This window comes from Salmo salar, chromosome ssa06 (assembly GCF_905237065.1).
Source record: "Salmo salar chromosome ssa06, Ssal_v3.1, whole genome shotgun sequence".
Classification (NCBI taxonomy): Eukaryota; Metazoa; Chordata; class Actinopteri; order Salmoniformes; family Salmonidae; genus Salmo; species Salmo salar.
Window position 1 is genome coordinate 64760730 of NC_059447.1, and position 20495 is coordinate 64781224.

General features: G+C 42.2%; 1 protein-coding gene across 1 annotated transcript in view; it reads right to left on the reverse strand.

The window, feature by feature from the left end:
• Nucleotides 1-6915: 6915 nt before the first annotated feature.
• Nucleotides 6916-20495, reverse strand: part of LOC106607829 (polypeptide N-acetylgalactosaminyltransferase 14) — a 116367-nt gene continuing 102787 nt past the window's right edge. Inside the window, exons 13-15 of the mRNA XM_014205220.2 lie at nucleotides 19293-19437; nucleotides 9906-10025; nucleotides 6916-7734 (exon numbers count right to left, since the gene is read on the reverse strand). Of these exons, the coding sequence (XP_014060695.1) occupies nucleotides 7576-7734; nucleotides 9906-10025; nucleotides 19293-19437 (424 nt within the window). The 3' untranslated portion in view covers nucleotides 6916-7575. The remainder of the gene's footprint in view (nucleotides 7735-9905; nucleotides 10026-19292; nucleotides 19438-20495) is intronic.

Below are 20495 nucleotides of genomic sequence, written 5' to 3' on the forward strand. Positions count from 1 at the left end.
CATAACCAACAAACTATCATGGTCCAAACACACCAAGACAAAGCCTATTCCCCTTCAGGAGACTGAAAAGATTTGGCATGGGTCCTCAGATCCTCAAAAAGTTCTACAGCTGCACCAGAGAGCATCCTGACTGGTTGGATTACCGTCTGGTATGGCAACTGCTTGGCCTCCGAACGGAAGGCACTACAGAGGGTAGTGCGAACAGTCCAGTACATCACTGGGGCCAAGCTTCCTGCCATCCAGAACCTCTACACCAGGCGGCGTCAGAGGAAAGCCCAAAAAATTACCAAAGACTCCAGCCACCCTTGTCATAGGCTGTTCTCTCTGCTACCGCACGGCAAGCGCGACCGGAGCACAAAGTCTAGGTCCAAGATGCTTCTAAACAGCTTCTACCCCCAAGCCATAAGACTCCTGAACAGCTAATCAAATGGCTACCCGGACTATTTGCATTGCCCGCCCCGGCCCCCATTTTTACGCTGCTGCTACTCTCTGTTTATTACCCATGTATAGTCACTTTATCTACCAAAATGTACATATTACCTCAATTACCTCGACTAACCTGTGCCCCCGCACACTGACTCTGTACCGGTATCGCCTGTATATACTGTAGCCTCGCTACTGTTATTTTATTTTTGCTCCTTAATTGTTTTTTTTTTTTACTTCAGTTTATTTTAGTAAATGCTTTCTTAACACTTGTTTTCTTAAAATGTCATTGTTTGTAAGGTTGTTGTATTCAGCGCATGTGACAAACAACATTTGATTTGATGGTTACTCCATAGCTATGTATCTGAAAGAAGTCGCTATGAAAAAGACGCAACAGTCTCTATAAGGCAGAATGTTGAATAAAAATCATATTTACATTTACTTTACCGGTTGTACATGCTGTTGGTCTTTTTGGCAGTAGGCGATGGAGATAGGGTAGGGTAGGTTTTTTACCCAAGTTTTTGCTGCACCGGTAGATTCTGCCGTGTGCGTTCTCAATCTGTTGACGCATTTCACGTAATGCACAATATGTAAACAAAAGCCGAACGTACTTGACCGAAGCACGTTTCCTCCCAATAAGCCGGAAGTGTTAGCCATCGCGTTCTTCTTCTTATTCGATGAGGTTTAATGGCGGATGGCATCCAATAAATATTGCATTACCGCCACCTACTAGTCTGGAGTCCAAATCCCTTATAAATAAAATAAAATAAACAAATACCCTGCCATCTAACACTACACTCACACAACAAAGTTAACAAATAAAAATAAAAAACAACACCACCCTACTCCACTATTTAAATATATTTAATCCTACCTCAGGCCACCAACTTGAAAGAATGTGAAACCACCACTTAACACGCTCTGTAACTCCTCTGATGTCAAGTCTCGCACACCCAAATACCTCTCTGCAGCTGCCACTACAACTTCAATTTTCTGTGACGTTCCATCCCTGCAGTACAGTTGATAACCATTGCTATAAATGCTAAAAGTCCAAACATATTGAAACATACAGTTGAAGTCAGAAGTTTACATACACCTTAGCCAAATACATTTAAACTCAGTTATTCACAATTCCTGACATTTAATCCTCGTAAAAATTCCCAGTCTTAGGTCAGTTAGGATCACCACTTTATTTTTAAAATGTGAAATGTCAGAATAATAGTAGACAGAATGATTTATTTCAGCTTTTATTTCTTTCATTACATTCCCAGAATCTTTTGATATTGTGTGGATTGTGACCGTATAACTCTGCCTATAAATTAAAGTGTTCTAACCATAACAGTTGTTAGGCTTTCAACCCAGGAGACGATAGTGGAAAGATGGTGGAAACTGAGGTTTTGTTTGAAACTGCTAGTGAGTCGGGTGAAGATAATAGCACAGAAAGTGAGAATGAGTGGTTTACCATGGCAAAGAAAAAGGGAAACGAGAAGTAAAGCTGTCGTGGAAAAAAATACATCTCTGGACTAGTTTTTAGTCAGAGTGAGGGTTTTGGATCAATATGACCTGGGAAATCTGTTTAACGTCTTGAGGAAATTCTGGAATGTGTAGGCGGAAAGTGTGGAGTCGGTGAGAGTCACAAGAAGTGATCTTATTTTGAATTTTTGTGTGTCTGTGGAGCAGAAGAAGCGTGTTTTAAGACTCAAAAAGATATCAGAGTGGAATGTTTCCTGTATGGATTTTTGTAGCAGGGTGCCAATCAAGGGGGTTATTTCTGGGGTTGCACAAGAAGTAAAGGCAGGATATAGGATATAAGGATAGAACTGAAGACACCGATGGAGTGGTTGGTGCACATCGACTGACCTGTATGGTAGATGGAGAAAATAAATTCACTTCATCCATGCTACTGTTCTTAGATGAAGAATCTCTCCCTTCTCATATAAAGTTAGGATTCATTGTAACGGCCGTCGTTCAAATGAGACCAAGGTGCAGCGGAGGATGTGTTCATCTTACAAGATTTTAATAACCGAATGACCACTATACAAACATAACCAGCAACAGTTCTGTCAGGAACGAACAAACTAAACAGAAAACATTCACCCACAAACCCCAAAGGAAAAACAGGCTGCCTATGTATGACTCTCAATCAGCAACAACGATCTACACCTGTTCCTGATTGAGAGCCATACACAACCGAAACAAAGAAAACCACCAACATAGAAAAAGAAACCTAGAACGCCCATCCATGTAACACCCTGGCCTAACCAAAAATAGAGAACAAAAAACCCTCTCTATGGCCAGGGCGTTACATTCATGAGATACCCTATTGGAGCTTTTGTGCACAACCCTTTCAGTGTCATAAATGTAAAAGATTTGGTCATGTGACAGAAGGGAAGAATATCGTATGCCAGATGAAGTGAAATGCTGCAGTTGTGGAGGTGAGTATGTGCCTGATTTCCTGGAGTGCCCTGTTCAGGTGAAGGAGACTGAGGTGGCAAGAGTCAGGACTGTCCAGCGTGTCTCCTATCTGGAGGCGGTAAGAAGATTGGAAGGAACGAGTGGCGGGGAAGAAACAATGGTAGTAGAGCCTCCACGACCAGTGAAGGTTTCTCATCAACCGAGTGAAAGTGAAATGCTTCATGTTAAAAGGTGGGCTTTGTTTTATTTATTGCAATAGTCATAAACTGTACAGTGCAAGCGGAGAAGAAGTCCAAGAAAATTGGAATCATTGAAGGGAGCTGAATTTTTTTTGTGTCTTCGTGATTTCACAGCCGAGGCCGTGCAAGAAATCCTGTTGGTGAATGTTCGAGCCATCACAGGACCCTGAGCCGTGTAGGGAGGTATTTTGGAGTGGACTGTGATTGAAGAAGTGGGATGGGTTTTGTTAGTTGATGTGTTTAATTTTGTATGATGTTGTTTTCCCCCTTTCCCACAATGTTTTTTTATTTTCTCATTCAATACCTTGTCCAGCTGGTGGTGGTAATGCACCATTAATATTGGATGCCAACTGCCGTTAAACCCCATCGAAGAAAAAGAAGATAAGAGGGGAGGGACCTCAGGGACCGTCATGGCCCGCCCATCTCTGGGGAAAACAACCGGTGGTTACCTAGGTTATCCCATAGCAAAAAGTTGACCTTTTTCAAACGCCAGTTTATTGTTATCTGCTTGTTTTAGTCAATTACACAACTGCATTTTCCATGTCTAAAGATTACTTTTCTATAAAAACGAAGAGAGTTGCACACTCCATTTAACCTACCAGTAATTTATTGGGCAAAAAAAATACCAATGTTTCGGCATCACTGTGCCTTCTTCAGCGTAGTCAGCACCTCTACACTAAATCATTTTCTCTGGGTGTGCGCCAGCTCATGCTTTTAATAAAGACTACTTTTCAACATTACCTGCTACTGAGTGTTCTCAATACTTAGAAAAGTATAATATTGACTGTAGGGCCTCCCTCATGCCCCTTTTCATGATGGTGCTAGCAGCCACATGATCGTGTATGCCAGGTAATCTGATGCAGCACTCCATCACTCTCCTTCGTGGTCAAATAGTCTTTACACAGCCTGGAGGTGTGTTAGGTCATTGTCTTGTTGAAAAACAAATGATAGTCCCACTATGCGCAAACCAGATGGTATGGCGTATTGCTGCAGAATGCTGTGGTAGCCATGCAGGTTAAGTGTGCCTTGAATTCTAAATAAATCACCGACTGTGTCACCAGCCAAGCACCCCCACACCATCACACCTCCTCCTCCATACTTCACAGTGGGAACCATACATGCTGAGATCATCTGTTCACCTACTCTGCGTCTCACAGACATGGAACCAAAAATTTCAAATTTGGAGTGTCCATTGCCCGTGTTTCTTGGCCCAAGCAAGTCTCATCTTCATATTGGTGTCCTTTAGTAATGGTTTCTTTGCAGCAATTTGACCATGAAGGCCTGATTCACGCAGTCTCCTCTGAACAGTTGATGTTGAGATGTGTCTGTACTTGAACTCTGCAAAGCTTTAATTTGGGACTGCAATCTGAGGTGCAGTTAATTCTAATGAACTTATCCTCTGCAGCAGAGATAACTCTGGGTCTTCCTTTCCTGTGGTGGTCCTCATGAGAGCCAGTTTCATCATAGTGCTTGATGGTTTTTGCGACTGCACTTGAAGAAACTTTCAAAAGTTCTTGAAATTTTCCAGATTGACTGACCTTCATGTCTTAAAGTTTTCCCCCTACCTACAGACTTTATATCATTGGCCCCTTTAATAAATGGAACACTAGTCACTTTAATAATGCCACTTTAAGAATGTTTACATGTCTCGCATTACTCGTCTCATGTACAGTATATACTGTATACTGTATCCTTCACTATCTATTATTTACTATCTATTGCGTCTTAGCCGCTCTGTCACTGCTCATCAATATATTTTATACTTATATATTCTCATTCCTTTGCTAGATTGTGTGTATTAGGTTTTGTTGTGAAATTTGTTAGATATTACCTGTTAGATACTGCTGCACTGTCGGATCTAGAAGTATAAGTATTTCGCTACACTCCCAATAACATCTGCTAACCATGTTTATGTGACCGATAGCATTTGATTCGACAGTCATGTATCTTTGCTTATTTGAGCTGTTCTTGCCATAATACAGACTTGGTATTTTACCAAATAGGGCTATCCTCTGTACACAACCCCTACCTTGTCACAACACAACTGATTGGCTCAAATGCATTAAGGAAAGAAATTCCACAAATTAACTTTTAACAAGGCACACCTGTTAATTGAAATGCATTCCAGATGACTACCTCATGAAGCTGGTTGAGAGAATGCCAAGAGTGTGGTTGATTGGTTTAACACTTTTTTGGTTACTACATGATTCCATACCTGTTATTTCATAGTTTTGATGTCTTCACTACTATTTTACAATGTAGAAAATAGTACAAATGAAGAAAGACCGTTGAATGAGTAGGTGTGTCTAAACGTTTGACTGGTACTGTATGTCTTACCTGTGATTAAATGTTTTCCACATACATACTGTAGCTACGTGTAGCCTTACTTGGACACCTGGTCCCCACATTTCCCACTCTCCCATGCTGAATAGCCTGAAGCCACGGGCCTCTTCTCGCAGGCTCTGTTTCCCTATGTGGGAGGATTGCAAATCGTAGTTCAGTATGTACATTGCAATGCGGGTCAATGGGAAATAATGTTTGTTTTTATCAATTTGTCGGCATGGTTGAAAGGAATTCCTTCTTATGATGTCTACTTGGAGTATAGAATACCATAATAGCCATAAAACCTTGTGGTCAAACAAGGAACTGGTTCCAATTGTTTTTCCACCGTTCATTTTTCCCATTGGGTATTTTATATACACTTAAAATAAGGGCTGTGTTTCGTGTAGGCTTACTCTGGTGTGACGTTTTGATAACTCTCTAGGAAAGTTACTTTTTATCAATATATTCGCCTGTATTTACCCCACAAAAATGAAATGCAAATTAGCTGCTAATTTGGCTATCATAAAGAACTACAAATGCCATGATGATCTGGACGAGACTGCCAAATCTAGGCAAAGCATTTTCAAATCTGAGAGTAAATGGAGACTAATATATTGATGAAAGTCACCTTATCCAAGAGAGATATATATGGTTATCAAAATGTTACGCCAGGGTAAACCCTGTTTGACTGCTAGGATTCATGGGTATTATGACACCTCCAGTGTGGGGCTCTATTAGCGTTCAAAACAACTGGGAACTCAGAAATCTCAGACTTCTGACTTCAGTGTGTTCAAGATAACTCGCAATTTCAAGTCGGAAACTCTGGCATCTTCTAGAGCTTCGATTTAAAGATCGCTGACGTCAAGATTTGACCTCGTTTTTTTCAGAGTTCCCAGTTGTCTTGAAAGCGCTATTACTATAGTCGCTTTCAAATTGTAAAGAATTCCATCGAAAATACCATTACTTTCTTTGACAGATTTCAGAGCAAATAATCATAATTCGCTAAATCTTTAGCCGACATCTGCATGTGTTCGACGAAGACTAGCCTAGTCCATTGACATCCTTTTGTACCCAAATAATACATAATAAGGGCACTAGCTAGCTAACATTGAGCCTCTGGTAAATAATCTCTGATAGCGTGACATAACATCATATCTGTGAATGATCCTTTTCCCATGGAAGTTAGCCAGGTAGGCTTATTCATTTGAGCGAGCGGTTATTATGCTATTCATTCTCAAATCCTAACCATTTAGCGGTCAATACTTCTTGCCGTTCGTCTGTCTTTGTTAACCCATGATGTGTCACTGCACAGAACTGTAAGATGCTGGTAATGCTGACCGAGGTGCCAGTGCTGTGCTGGTACCAGTCACATCTAATGCAATTTAAATAATTATACTGAGACTAATTCACAATTTGTTAAATCAGGGAAGGGGCATCCAACCTTCACCATTATGAAATGTTATCAATATATTCTACATAGGCTACTTATCACTGCTGAACACAAAACTAATAAACAAACTTTTTCTGTATTTCTTTTATTTCCTTTTTGACATTGCAGCACTGGCTACTACAGTGTGTGTGTGTGTGTGTGTGTGTGTGTTTCAGGATCATAGACATTTTGTGTAAAAGTCATCTCCATTCCAATTAAAAATAAATGGGAATCATAGGATATTAAAATATCGCCATTTGACATGTGCATTAAATTTGCTGACACAAATTCCATCATAACTGCATCCCATCCCATATTAGATCACCATTGAAATGTCATTACAAAGACAGGTTGAAGTTTAAATCAGAACTTATAAACTTGAAGCAGCAGTTAGAAGAATAGTTTTGACAGACCACGAGTTTCAATGAAAACAGCAATGAAAAATGGTGTCCCCTATATTTTCAACTATATTAGCCCAAAATAAATGACTTCAGCCCTGCTGAATGTCTTGTTGAACACTTGAATGTGCTGACATCAGTCCAAGTCCCTGCCATCTTATAAAGACTTATCTCAGTGACCGAAAACACCCTTTACTCTGGTATCCACCTCCTCTCTCCTTTCCCTCTCTCCCTCCATCACTCTCTCTCTCTCTCTTCTAAAAGCCCTTGGCTATAGTAAGCACTGCAGAAGTTTGTGAATGCTTGTAGGGTAGTCCTCCTCTACAGGAAGGATTGTGTTGTGGGTGGATCAGGAGAAGGGCATCTCCCATCTCTGGGTGTAGGCTGTCAGTTCACAGGGGCTGATCACCAGCATCTTGCTGCTCTCGATGCCGTCCAGGGCCATCTCACTGTCCAGGCAGAAGTGGGAGGCCAGGTGCTCCAGATGGGTGCCTGACTTCTGCCATCGCTGGAACACAACAGACAATACAAAGATCAATAACTATACTGTATTCAGAGACATGCATTTCAATGTTATTAAACTGCTATTGTCCATTAATTGTTACAGAATGCCATTGGTTCAAATAAATCAAAAGGTTTGGGCAACTATTGTCCAATACTGACCCTGTAATTTTGTCAACTTCATATTTAGCTAATGATCTTTATTGCATGTCACGTTCATGGCACTGTCATGGCACATGGCACTCTTCCCACTATTCACCACTAGATGTCCCTCTTTACTCAATTTCTGGTGAGTCACAATAATAATCCAGAGCAGGGAATTCTTCTTGTTGATATTGTTGAATTTATATATTAACAAAACTTGAGGATATTAGCAAACATGCAAGGATTTTGTCATTGCCTCACACATCCATCACTGGTTAGAACGTGACGGCTGACAGGCAAAGCCTGTTGCCAAGACTAGTGGAGCGTATTATGATCACGTCTCTCTTCCGTGGTAGAAACAATACAGTGGATATAAAGGGGATTTTCTGGATCAAAAAGGGCAAAGGTTGTGGGCATGGCAGGAGGCGTGGCAATTAGCAGCTGGCCCATGTGAGTGGCTACATTTTTGTGAACAGGCCCCCATCTCCATTGTGTAGAGAAATGTTTGAATTTTTGAGCCAATTTCCTGAAACTCAAACAAATATCTTGCCATGTAGAGAAAATGTTGCCGTTTTAAAGATAATTTCCTGCAATTATACATTGCTCTTTTTCTCAAACATAATAACATAATGAATACTACTAAATTCATTGTTTTGGGAATTTTCAATTCTCCCTGACTGTCTACCTTTTATTTTGGTAATTGTTAGTTCTCAACGATGATATTATTAAAAAAATAAGATATAGGTCCATTATATTTTCTACATACTTTATATGGTTTTAGTTGTTTAAATTTACTCTGAAAGCATTTTTCCATCCTGAAAGCGACTTGAAAAAAATGTTTTTGGCGCTCCGCCCATGGATTAAAATGGCAGAAAAATCCATGGTGGATGTGATAGAGATACAGAGCATCTTTTGTTTCACAGTATTTAAAGTCAGTGAACAGAAACAAGCTCTGTTCCATTGTGACCCTGATCAAAGCAGGAAAGACTCAAATTGCCATGACATGTTTTTTTCCCTTTTTTTATGAAGCAAAGTGAGACTGCACTTTTTAACTGATAAATGAAAATAATTAAAACAAAATCAATTTGTATTCAGTGCCTGTGGTGCCTCTAAGTAATTATTCTTGTTACTGGCTGTTGATGCACAATTGATAGTTAAGCACATTTGTAGGCTCCTGAGAGCCTCTTTCTGCTGTAGCCTATAGTGGCCTGAGGGGAACACATGAGCACGGCTCTAATTAGTTATCACTGAACAGTTTCCGTCTATGTGCCAGGGGTGGAACATGGTGCTTTGGGAGCCTTTTAAGCAGGAGGAGGTAGTATATACCTGCGCAACTTCTAAAAGTGGGAGACCTAAAATCTACCTGCCGATACAGAGGTCTATTATGTGGCCCTTACTTATCTACGCAACACTAGACTGTAACTGAGCTGTGTATAATGTTTTAAGCGTGCTATTTATCATCTCTTTCTCTCTCCATCACTCTCACGATCCTTCTTTCTCTCACTTCCTATGTTTTCACCAGACACTACATCATTATCACCACATATTCATGAATCATCTGTTCCCGCAGTCACCACCCAAACAAAACAATGTGAATACATTATACAGTCATGAATGCTGCTTATAACACCCTCCCACTCATTGACAGTATCTGCACACATTCTCCACAAACCAACTCCTCTGTTTTGTTTTCCTCATTGTTTACCAAGAATGTCAATAAAACATGTACAACCTTTTCGTACAGACTCAAACCATGTAAACAGCTTCGCTAGCATACTGTTAGATAAGCCGGAACAGACTGAAGAGGACCTTGCCTCTGTCTCAGGGTGCAGCAGCAGCAGCAGCAGCAGCTGGCTGGTGATACAGGCAGAACCCAGAGCTCTCAAACACACTCTCCCACTGCACTATCAGACTGCCTAAGTGAAAGTTGATTTATGGCTTGTCAGAAGTGACTTTGCTCGTTTGAGGCAGGGGGCCGGCACAGTGCAGCGTGATGGGTGTTCAGGTGATGACGGGCGCCCTCTGGGCTATTACTTGTTTCCCGTCGCCAATGTTGCAGGGCATGAGCATGACCTGGGAGGCAGGAAAAGTGGTAGAGAGGGAGAGGCAGTGCTGTTGCTGGCGGATCTGCTGCCCGTGGGTGTAGATCCACTCCTGAGGAGAGAGAGATACACTGATAACACGTCCACAACACGATAATTACGTACTAACAAAACAGTCTACGTACCATGTATGTGAGAGTATGAACACAACATTTAGCAGAACACAGTTATGTCATACTACTGAAAACACAGATTACTACAGACTGGGTGTGTATCAGTGTATGCTACATCCAATCGTGAGGCGACCCAATTCCTCCAGCCAGGGAGAGTGTCTTCAGTACAGCACACACCACTACCCACACCTCCAAAACATCTGTCTCTGGGAATGGGTTCACTCTTCAGGAACATTCCATACATCATGACATAATAAGACTGTTTCTGTGGAACCAGACCAGGGAATATTACTGAGCCAGCATAGTGGAGATTGACGCACGCACGCACGCACACACGCACGCACGCACGCACGCACACAATCCACACACACAGTTAAGTCTTGAGAATGGCCAAAACCCAGATGAAAAACAGTAAATATTTTGATCGCTGAAACTAAAGTATGCCAATGAGATGCTGCTAAGCCTGTCTGTGTTTTCTTTTTTTACCTTTATTTAACTAGGCAAGTCAGTTAAGAACAAATTCTTATTTACAATGACGGCCTAGGAACAGTGGGTTAACTGCCTTGTTCAGGGGAAGAATGACAGATTTTTACCTTGTCAGCTCGGGGATTCGATCTAGCAGCCTTTCGGTTACTGGCCCAAAACTCTAACCACTAGGCTACCTGCCGCCCCACTAACCACTAGGCTACTTGCCGCCCCACTAACCACTAGGATACCTGTGTATGGTGGTGCAGGCACATCAGGCCACTTTTCATGGTCTAGCTAGCTTACAGAGGATTTGATATTGAGTGGGCCCACAAGGATCCAAACATTCACACATAATATGTCATGGATTCTAGTGTTTTATTGTAGAATATCAGACAGAAAGACAATTTGAAACTCTTGTTGTTAAAGACACTCCGGGTACAAGCTGCCAGGCAACATCCCTGTACCCTTATGTCCTAGTCAGGCGAGATGCACTCCAACAGAGATGCACTAAACTGTGGTCCCCTGTGCTCAAACAATAAAGCATCTGTGTTCTTGTCTGGGTCCCTGCCTTTTTGGAAGCTAGTTTTTTTCTAACATGATGTTGTGATGTTCTTGGATTCAACTTTTGTGCACTTCCTTGGTTTCATAATGTCTAACCATGTGTTTAGAAAAAAAACAATTAAGATGACTAAATAGGACAGGTCTTCGACCAATTCAAGCTATAACTACAAATGTATGCTTGCTTGTACTGATTTTCCTATAGCAGAGCAAATTGAGAACTACTGATTTCACACACAAGTGCCTCAGATACATGTAATTATCTGTAGAAATGGTAGCTCCTGTCTAGTTTCTTTTGGCACAAAATAAGCGAGTCGATAGCAAGCGACACCTGAGGGCTGACGCCAAGATAGGAAGAGGGTTCTGGCAACGTAATTGGAGGCAATTAGGAAGATATGTAGTGAGCAGCAGCAGTAAGGACAACTTTCCCAACTGAACTGGTGATTCCAATACCGGATGTTCAGCATGGTCACACAGTAGGAATGTATGTGTGTGTGTGTTTGACAACACAAAGGAGGTCGCGTAGTAATCACTAGACGGCCATGCTACGAAGGACCAAGTATATAGTCATAAGATATTTTCTTCTGACCTTTTAGCATGGACAGCGGTGGCCATGTACAATGGATATGTTGCCTATTTCTAACCAATGTCTTTGAAAAGACATGCAGACCAGAGGATTCAGTGCAATGCCCAGAGTGAGGGCTTTTAATTATATGTACATTACAATTATGAAACTCTGGTACAAGTTTCTCTTTCCACCGGGATTTAGCAACCATAGCGCATGCGTTACCCAAACCACAGGATAATTGGCGCTCTCGAACGCGCGCTCTGGTTGACACACCCCCTGCCGAGCTCGGCAGAAGGAACACACATTACATAACGATGGAGGAATTCAGATATGACTTCATTGTTTTAAACTACGGCGTGCAACATGGTTCAATGTGCCAGTAAATCAGCACATTCGACTTTATTTTGAATTGTATTGCCACCGTCACGGAGCTCTAGAATTGGGATCAAGTTTACTCTGCTAACGAAGATACAAACAGAGTAATGGAGAGCACTGAATAACACGGCAGTATACGGGGGCCGCCATCTTTATGCGTGTCCGCTATAACGAAGAATCAAAGGTAAATTCTAACCATTCCTTAATATATGAATAGCGATCTTATTACCAAAACATGTGCACTTTATAGTGGTAACATTAATACAAAAAGTACGGCTGATAGAGCACAACTAGCAGAGCTACAAACAATTTAACCTGTTGGGGCTATGGGGCAGTATTTGCACGGCCGGATAAAAAACGTACCCGAATTAAACTGGTTACTACTCTTGCCCAGAAACGAGAATATGCATATAATTAGTAGGTTTGGATAGAAAACACTCTAAAGTTTCTAAAACTGTTTGAATGGTGTCTGTGAGTATAACAGAACTCATATGGCAGGCCAAAACTTGAGAAGATTCCATACAGGAAGTGCCCTGTCTGACAATTTGTTCTCCTTCTGTGGCATCTCTATCGAAAATACAGCATCTCTGCTGTAACGTGACATTTTCTAAGGCTTCCATTGGCTCTCAGAAGGCGCCAGAAAGTGTAATGGGGTGTCTGCAGTCTCTGGGCGAAGTACAGCAGCTCTGTTTGTGAGTGGTCAGTCTGGGAACAGTGACACTGGAGATGCGTGTTCATGAGAATTCTCAATTTTTTTCTTTCAGCCTTTGAATGAATACAACGTCGCCCGGTTGGAATATTATCACTATTTTACGAGAACAATAGCATAAAAATTGATTTTAAACAGCGTTTGACATGCTTCGAAGTACGGTAATGGAATATTTTCCATTTTTTTGTCACGAAATGCGCTCGCGCGTCACCCTTCGAATAGTGACCTGAACGCACGAACAAAACGGAGCTATTTCAATATAACTATGGATTATTTGGAACCAAAACAACATTTGTTGTTGAAGTAGAAGTCCTGAGAGTGCATTCTGACGAAGAACAGCAAAGGTAATCCAATTTTTGTTATAGTAAATCTGAGTTTGGTGAGGGCCAAACTTGGTGGGTGTCAAATTAGCTAGCCGTGATGGCCGGGCTATGTACTCAGAATATTGCAAAATGTGCTATCGCCGAAAAGCTATTTTAAAATCTGACACCGCGATTGCATAAAGGAGTTCTGTATCTATAATTCTTAAAATAATTGTTATGTATTTTGTGAACGTTATTCATGAGTAATTTAGTAAATTCACCGGAAGTTTTCGGTGGGTATGCTAGTTCTGAACATCACATGCTAATGTAAAAAGCTGGTTTTTGATATAAATATGAACTTGATTGAACAAAACATGCATGTATTGTATAACATAATGTCCTAGGAGTGTCATCTGATGAAGATCATCAAAGGTTAGTGCTGCATTTAGCTGTGGTTTGTGTTTTTGTGACATATATGCTTGCTTTGAAAATGGCTGTGTGATTATTTTTGGCTGGGTACTCTCCTGATATAATCTAATGTTTTGCTTTCACTGTAAAGCCTTTTTGAAATCGGACAATATGGTTAGATTAACGAGAGTCTTATCTTTCAAATGGTGTAAAATAGTCCTACGTTTGAGAACTTTGATTTATGACATTTTGTGGTTTTAAATTTGGCGCTCTGATTTGTCACTGGCTGTTGAATAGTGAGGTTAATACCTTTTTCCGAATATCACCCTGTGTAACGTGTTTCTTTCTCTTTACAGGCAATTATCAATGTACCAGAGGACATCCCAGGCAAACATCAAGCTGTAACACGGACTTGAAGATGACTGCCTAGAGATGAGCTTAGATAGACATCGCATCATTGTATCGGTCCCGTTATGGCATCTGTGAGAGCACGGGCAGCGCCATTGAGGCCATCTCCATTTTGAAGTGGTACATTTTCTTCTACTACGTCGTCTATGAGTTGGCAAACAAACTGAAAGGGTGCACACTGCCGCATAGTGTGTTGTTTGAACATGTATAAAGCCAAGGTTGGCGATTTAATGCCACCTGCAGTTATGGAATGTTTCCTCACGAGTATAAATTCAATGGCTGAATTCTCCTGGTCACCTGGATGGAATTATGTGATCCTTCCTCAAAATGGTGAAAGTCCTTAATGGTGCTGCGCATGATAAAACAGGCTTTTGGGCACTAGAGTCCTCTATCTACACTCTTCGAAAAAAAAGGGTTCCAAAAGGGTTCTTCGGCTGTCCCCATAGGACAACCCTTTCTGGTTCCACATAGAACCCTCTGTGGAAAGAGTCTATCTCTATGGAGCAGCCAAGGTTGGCCTAGCGTTGGAAAAGTGGCCCAGAGGAGTTAGCACTACGTTCTGCCAGTCTAACGTGTGAAACTCATTTCCAAGGGTTTTCATTCCCCAAGGATAGTAGGCAGGCACAAAAAAGGTCACACAACAACCAAGTCCCATCCATTCTCCCAGCCACACACCATAACAACCTCTACAGTAGCCTATACTAACAAGAGTACTTGAATCATAAGAACATGTGTTGCGTAGGGAACAGGCCTGCATCAGCATGACATGTTGACATGTTATTTTACACCCCATTTGATATGAAATACACTGTTCTGCCTTGAGAATGCAGCCCAATATTGTAGTGTATATGCCATGTTCATCGTAAGACCTAGTCCACCTGGATCATTAGTCGTCCTGTTACCCTGCAGCAGTCACATCATTACATTACAACCTTGCTACAATAAGAATCACATCACCTGGAAACACATCACAGAGGATAGGGCCCTGTGTGTGTGTGTGTGTGTGTGTGTGTGTGTGTGTGTGTGTGTGTGTGTGTGTGTGTGTGTGTCTCAGACTGTCTGTCTGTCTGTCTGTCTGTCTGTCTGTCTGTCTGTCTGTCTGTCTGTCTGTCTGTCTGTCTGTCTGTCTGTCTGTCTGTCTGTCTGTGTGTGTGTGTGTGTGTCTGTGTGTGTATGAGCCAGTGTGTGCGCACATACATTATTTGTGGCATTGTGTGCACAAGTGTCAGCTGCTATGTCAGAGGGCAGTGTGGGAGGTACATGTATCTCACCTCTCTGTGGAGGTGACACCAAGAGGCCAGGCCACTACAGTAGGCATGTCTCTGGGTTGAGAACAGAGGGCTGTAATAACCAGGCCCAGCTGGGTTTTGTGTATTAAACGGCAGGTGGGTAGAGACGAGGCCTGCTAGTAGATTAAAAGGTCGGAAGGCAGAGGGCATGCACACAACACTGCTTAATAGAATAAACTGCACAGTGAAAATGTGCTCTGTATTAAATCTAATTACCCAGCAGTAATGGCACAGCTTTTTACGATGTCCGTTGTGGCACGCCAATGTTAATTTACTGTAATGTTAATCTAAGTGGCTCCAAGTCTAAGGGATCTGTGCGCTGCTTGAGGAGACAGTGTGTTTTTAGAGCAGGGCTAAGCAACTAGATTCATCCGTGTGATCTTAAGTATGCTGCCTCTAATTCTCCCACCTTTCTCTATCTCCCCTCCCGGAGGACCTGAGCCCCAGCAGCATGCCTCGGGACTACCTGGCCTGACGACTCCTGGCTGTCCCCATCCCCAGTCCACCTGGTCATGCTGCTGATGCAGTTTCTGCTGTTCTGCCTGCAGCTATGGAACCCTGACCTGTTCACCTGCTATCTTATACCAGGCCTGCTGTTTTTTTTTCTTCTCTCTCTCTCTCTCTCTCTCTCTCTCTCTCTCTCTCTCTCTCTCTCACCTGCTCTCTCTCACCTGCTCTCTCTCTCACCTGCTCTCTCTCTCACCTGCTCTCTCTCTCACCTGCTCTCTCTCTCACCTGCTCTCTCTCTCACCTGCTCTCTCTCTCACCTGCTCTCTTGGCCTCTGAATGCTCGGCTATGAAAAGCCAGCTGACCTGCTGCACCCTCTGTAACCACTGTGATTATTATTTGACCCTGCTGGTCATCTATGAACGTTTGAACATCTTGAAGAACGATCTAACCTTAATGACCATGTACTCTTATAATCTCCACCGGCACAGCCAGAAGAGGATTGGTCCCCCCCTCAGAGCCTGGTTCCTCTCTGCCTTTCTAGGGAGTTTCTCCTAGCCATCGTGCTTCTCCACCTGCATTGCTACTCTTTTGGGTTTTACCCTGAGTTTCTTTATAAACACTTTGTGACATCTGCTGATGTAAAAAAGGGCTCTATAAATACATTTCATTGATTGACAGAGGCTATATAATAGAGCACAGACAGGCTGGTTGGATAAAGTCTGAGTAAGAACATCCAGTCTTACATATTGGCAGCTGCTGTGTTTTTGGCTGAATCTCCATCTACTTCCCTGTTTTAATCAGAACACCTGAGAACCACCAGCTTGGAACATAACGAACAGCTGTGGCCAGTCTCATACTGAATCTGCTTTGAGAGCAGTGTCCTACCTAGAACTAGACACTTCTGCTATTCTTATACACTGTAATAATAACAACACATAACAGTTGGGCTACTGTACTGCAGAACCATAATAGGCGTAGTCTAAATGAATGCTGACACAATAATTATACAGTAGCCTGTTTTACCATGTTTCAGCGCTGAATTAAAGCCAAATAAAACATAATGTGCTTCCTAGGGAAATTAATTGGGAGAGAAAATAAAACACACTCCTCCCGACGAAAACAAGTCGAACCATCTGAGAGCCTTTCTTAACTTCTGCATAAAACACATCTCTATGATATCATCTGATTTACATAACTAATCACCCATCCACAGCTAACACTTGGTCTTAGACAATGTGTGTGTGTGTGTGTGTGTGTGTGTGTGTGTGTGTGTGTGTGTGTGTGTGTGTGTGTGTGTGTGTGTGTGTGTGTGTGTGTGTGTGTGTGTGTGTGTGTGTGTGTGTGTGTGTACGTGAGAGACAGAAATACGTGTACAGGGAGGTGCTGTGACAGCCGGTCAAGGCGGTGAGAATGATCCTATCTGCAGAACAAGTAGTTCTGGGAATAGTCTGTGGAGGCTGAGAGGCGTTGAGCACTCGGGCAGGTCTGCTTGCTGGTAGCACTGACATAACATCAGGTAGAATGAGAGAGAGAGAGAGAGAGAGAGAGAGAGAGAGAGAGAGAGAGAGAGAGAGAGAGGGTAAATAAAGAGAGAAGGGAGAGGCATATTGACAGAGTGGGAGAAAAACAAATACAAGAAAGATTGATAGGGAGGAAGAGGGAAAAGAGAAGGGGAGAAAGAGGTAGAGGTAGAAAAAGAGAGCGAGAGGGGTGGGGGAGATCGAGAAAGAGGTAGAGAGAGATCCAGGTGTGTGAGCGAGCCGGTGTGTGAGACTGTCAGAGTCGGAGCAGCTCAGGCTGAATTCCACAAGTGCAAGATGATGCTTGTCTGCTCGAATTGTATAGAGACGGAAAGAAAACATGACAGGAGCAGTACTGACGGACGGGGAGAGAGGCTTAGCCCATGTTTGTTTTAAAACAGTGTGTGCTGGAGAGGCTAATGAGGACAGATACTTTCTGACAGCCTGGGATACATAGTACCTCTCTGTCAGTGAGTGTTGAAGCTGCTGGACTTGTGTGCAGAACAGCCCCTTAACCAGGCAGTAGTGATACTGAGTACGGAGAAAAAATGTATGAAATGTATGCATTCACTACTGTAAGTCGCTCTGGATAAGAGCGTCTGCTAAATGACTAAAATGTAAAATGTAATGTAAAATGATACAGTAGTATTGACTCTGGACTAGACTTTAGTTGTAGTTAGAAATGTCCTTGTTTTTGAAAGAAAAGCCAATTTTTTGTCCATAAAATAACATCAAATTGATCAGAAATACAGTGTAGACATTGTTAATGTTGTAAATGACTATTGTAGCTGGAAACGGCAGATTTTTTATGGACTATCTACATAGGCGTACAGAGGCCCATTATCAGCAACCGTCACTCCTGTGTTCCAATGGCATGTTGTGTTAGCTAATCCAAGTTTATCATTTTAAAAGGCTAATTGATCATTAGAAAACCCTTTTGCAATTATGTTAGCACAGCCGAAAACTGTTGTTCTCATTAAAGAAGCAATAAATCTGGCCTTCTTTAGACTAGTTGAGTGTCTGGAGCATCAGCATTTGTGGGTTCGATTACAGGCTCAAAATGTCTAGAAACAAAGAACTTTCTTCTGAAACTCGTCAGTCTATTCTTGTTCTGAGAAATGAAGGCTTCATTAAAAAGTACCCGCAAAACACCAGTCTCAACGTCAACAGTGAAGAGGCCACTCTGGGATGCTGGCCTTCTAGGCAGAGTTGCAAAGAAAAAGCCATATCTCAGACTGGCCAATAAAAAGAAAAGATTAAGATGGGCAAAAGAACACAGACACTGGACAGAGGAACTCTGCCTAGAAGCCAGCACCCCGGAGTCGGCTCTTCACTGTTGACGTTGAGACTGGTGTTTTGCGGGTACTTTTTAATGAAGCTTCCAGTTGAGGACTTGTGAGGCGTCTGTTTCTCAAACTAGACGCTCTAATGTACTTGTCCTCTTGCTCAGGCGTGCACCAGGGCCTCCCACTCCTCTTTCTATTCTGGTTAGAGCCAGTTTGCGCTGTTCTGTGAAGGGAGTAGTACACAGCGTTGTATGAGATCTTCAGTTTCTTGGCAATTTCTCGCATGGAATAGCCTTCATTTCTCAGAACAAGAATAGACTGACGAGTTTCAGAAGAAAGTTCTTTGTTTCTGGCCATTTTGAGCCTATAATTGAGCCTGTAAACTAGTCTAAAGAAGGCCAGTTTTACTGCTTAATTTATCAGCTCAACAGTTTTCAGCTGTGCTAACATAATTGCAAAAGGGTTTTCTAATGATCAATTAGCCTTTTAAAATGATAAACTTGGATTAACTAACACAACGTGCCATTGGAACACAGGAGTGATGGTTGCTGATAATGGGCCTCTGTACGCCTATGTAGATATTCCATTAATAATCAGCCGTTTCCAGCTACAATAGTCATTTACAACATTAACAATGTCTACACTGTATTTCTGATAAATTTGATGTTATTTTAACGGATTTTTACCGGATTTTTTTTTTTTCAAAAACAAGGACATTTCTAAGTGACCCCAAACTTTTGAACGGTAGTGTATATTGATCCATAGCTCTCAGTTTATGAGTGTAGAGTCTTGAGCGGGCCATAGATATACGGTTGAGTCTGTCTATTAATTCTTGACTGTTTGAATGTTGAGTGTAGGCCGTACCTGGTTGAGTGCTGGCACAGATTTGGTCCCGATGCAGGGTGCCAGTGTGAGAGAGGGGAGGTCCTGTCCCTCCAGCTTCCGTGACTCTAGACAATTCTGTCTTTGACGAATCATCCCCGACTTAGAGTCCGAATCATCCGGCACTCTGAAAATACACAACGCACATTTTATAAATGTATTTTCTTGATTTAGAGTATATTCCCCAATGCAGAATACAAGGCAGATGCATAATCTCTGAATGTAATATGTTGATACTCACGCCTGGGATAGATTCATGGTGGCATTTTTACATGCACATCAATAACTATTTAGTATAGAGATGAACATTGAGGCTGGCGTGTCATGTTCCGTGTCCTGGCATTAATGCTTCCTCAGACAATGTCTGAACTGAATTACAATCAATATTTAAATGTACAGGAAGAAACAGCTGTTCACATGACAGAGCCATTTATCAGAGGTAGGCAGAACCTATGGCTTGGGGGGGGGGTTGGTTTGTGTGTAAGTAATGTTGTCTGCTGCCAGTGTGGGTCTGTGGAAGCTTTACAGCCCAGCTCATTCACTTAGTCAGCAAACAGGAACCTAGCAGCAGTGGATCTCTCTCTCTCTCTCACACACACACACACACACACACACACACACACACACACACACACACACACACACACACACACACACACACACACACACACACACACACACACACACACACACACACACACACACACACACACACACACACACACACACACACACACACACACACACACACAGCCCCCCCCATAGGTAATGGTACTTATATCCTTTGTGTGCTCTGCAAGCGTTTTGTAATAGCCTATGACTGTACTTCTCTCTGTATATCACTCTCTCTCTAGCTCTTGTATGTCTTTAACGTTCTCTGTGTATACGCTTCCTCACTACTGTCCTTTCACTGGGACTTGTCCTCCTTATTTCAACTTTCTCTCAATTCACCTGCCTCTTCAACTAACTTTTAATAGTCTTTTTTCTTACTACGCAATTAACGGTGGTTCCACGTCATCTAAAAGGTCAGACCTCTCTCCCCTGAGTCCACATTGTTCATTTCGGTCCATGGGATTAACCTAAACTCCATCACGCCTGGCTGTTGTTGTATCAGTCAGATTGAGCTGCAAGGAGGCTTTTGAAGCCAATGCCAGGCGGACACAGAGCAATCAGGGGACAAATGCC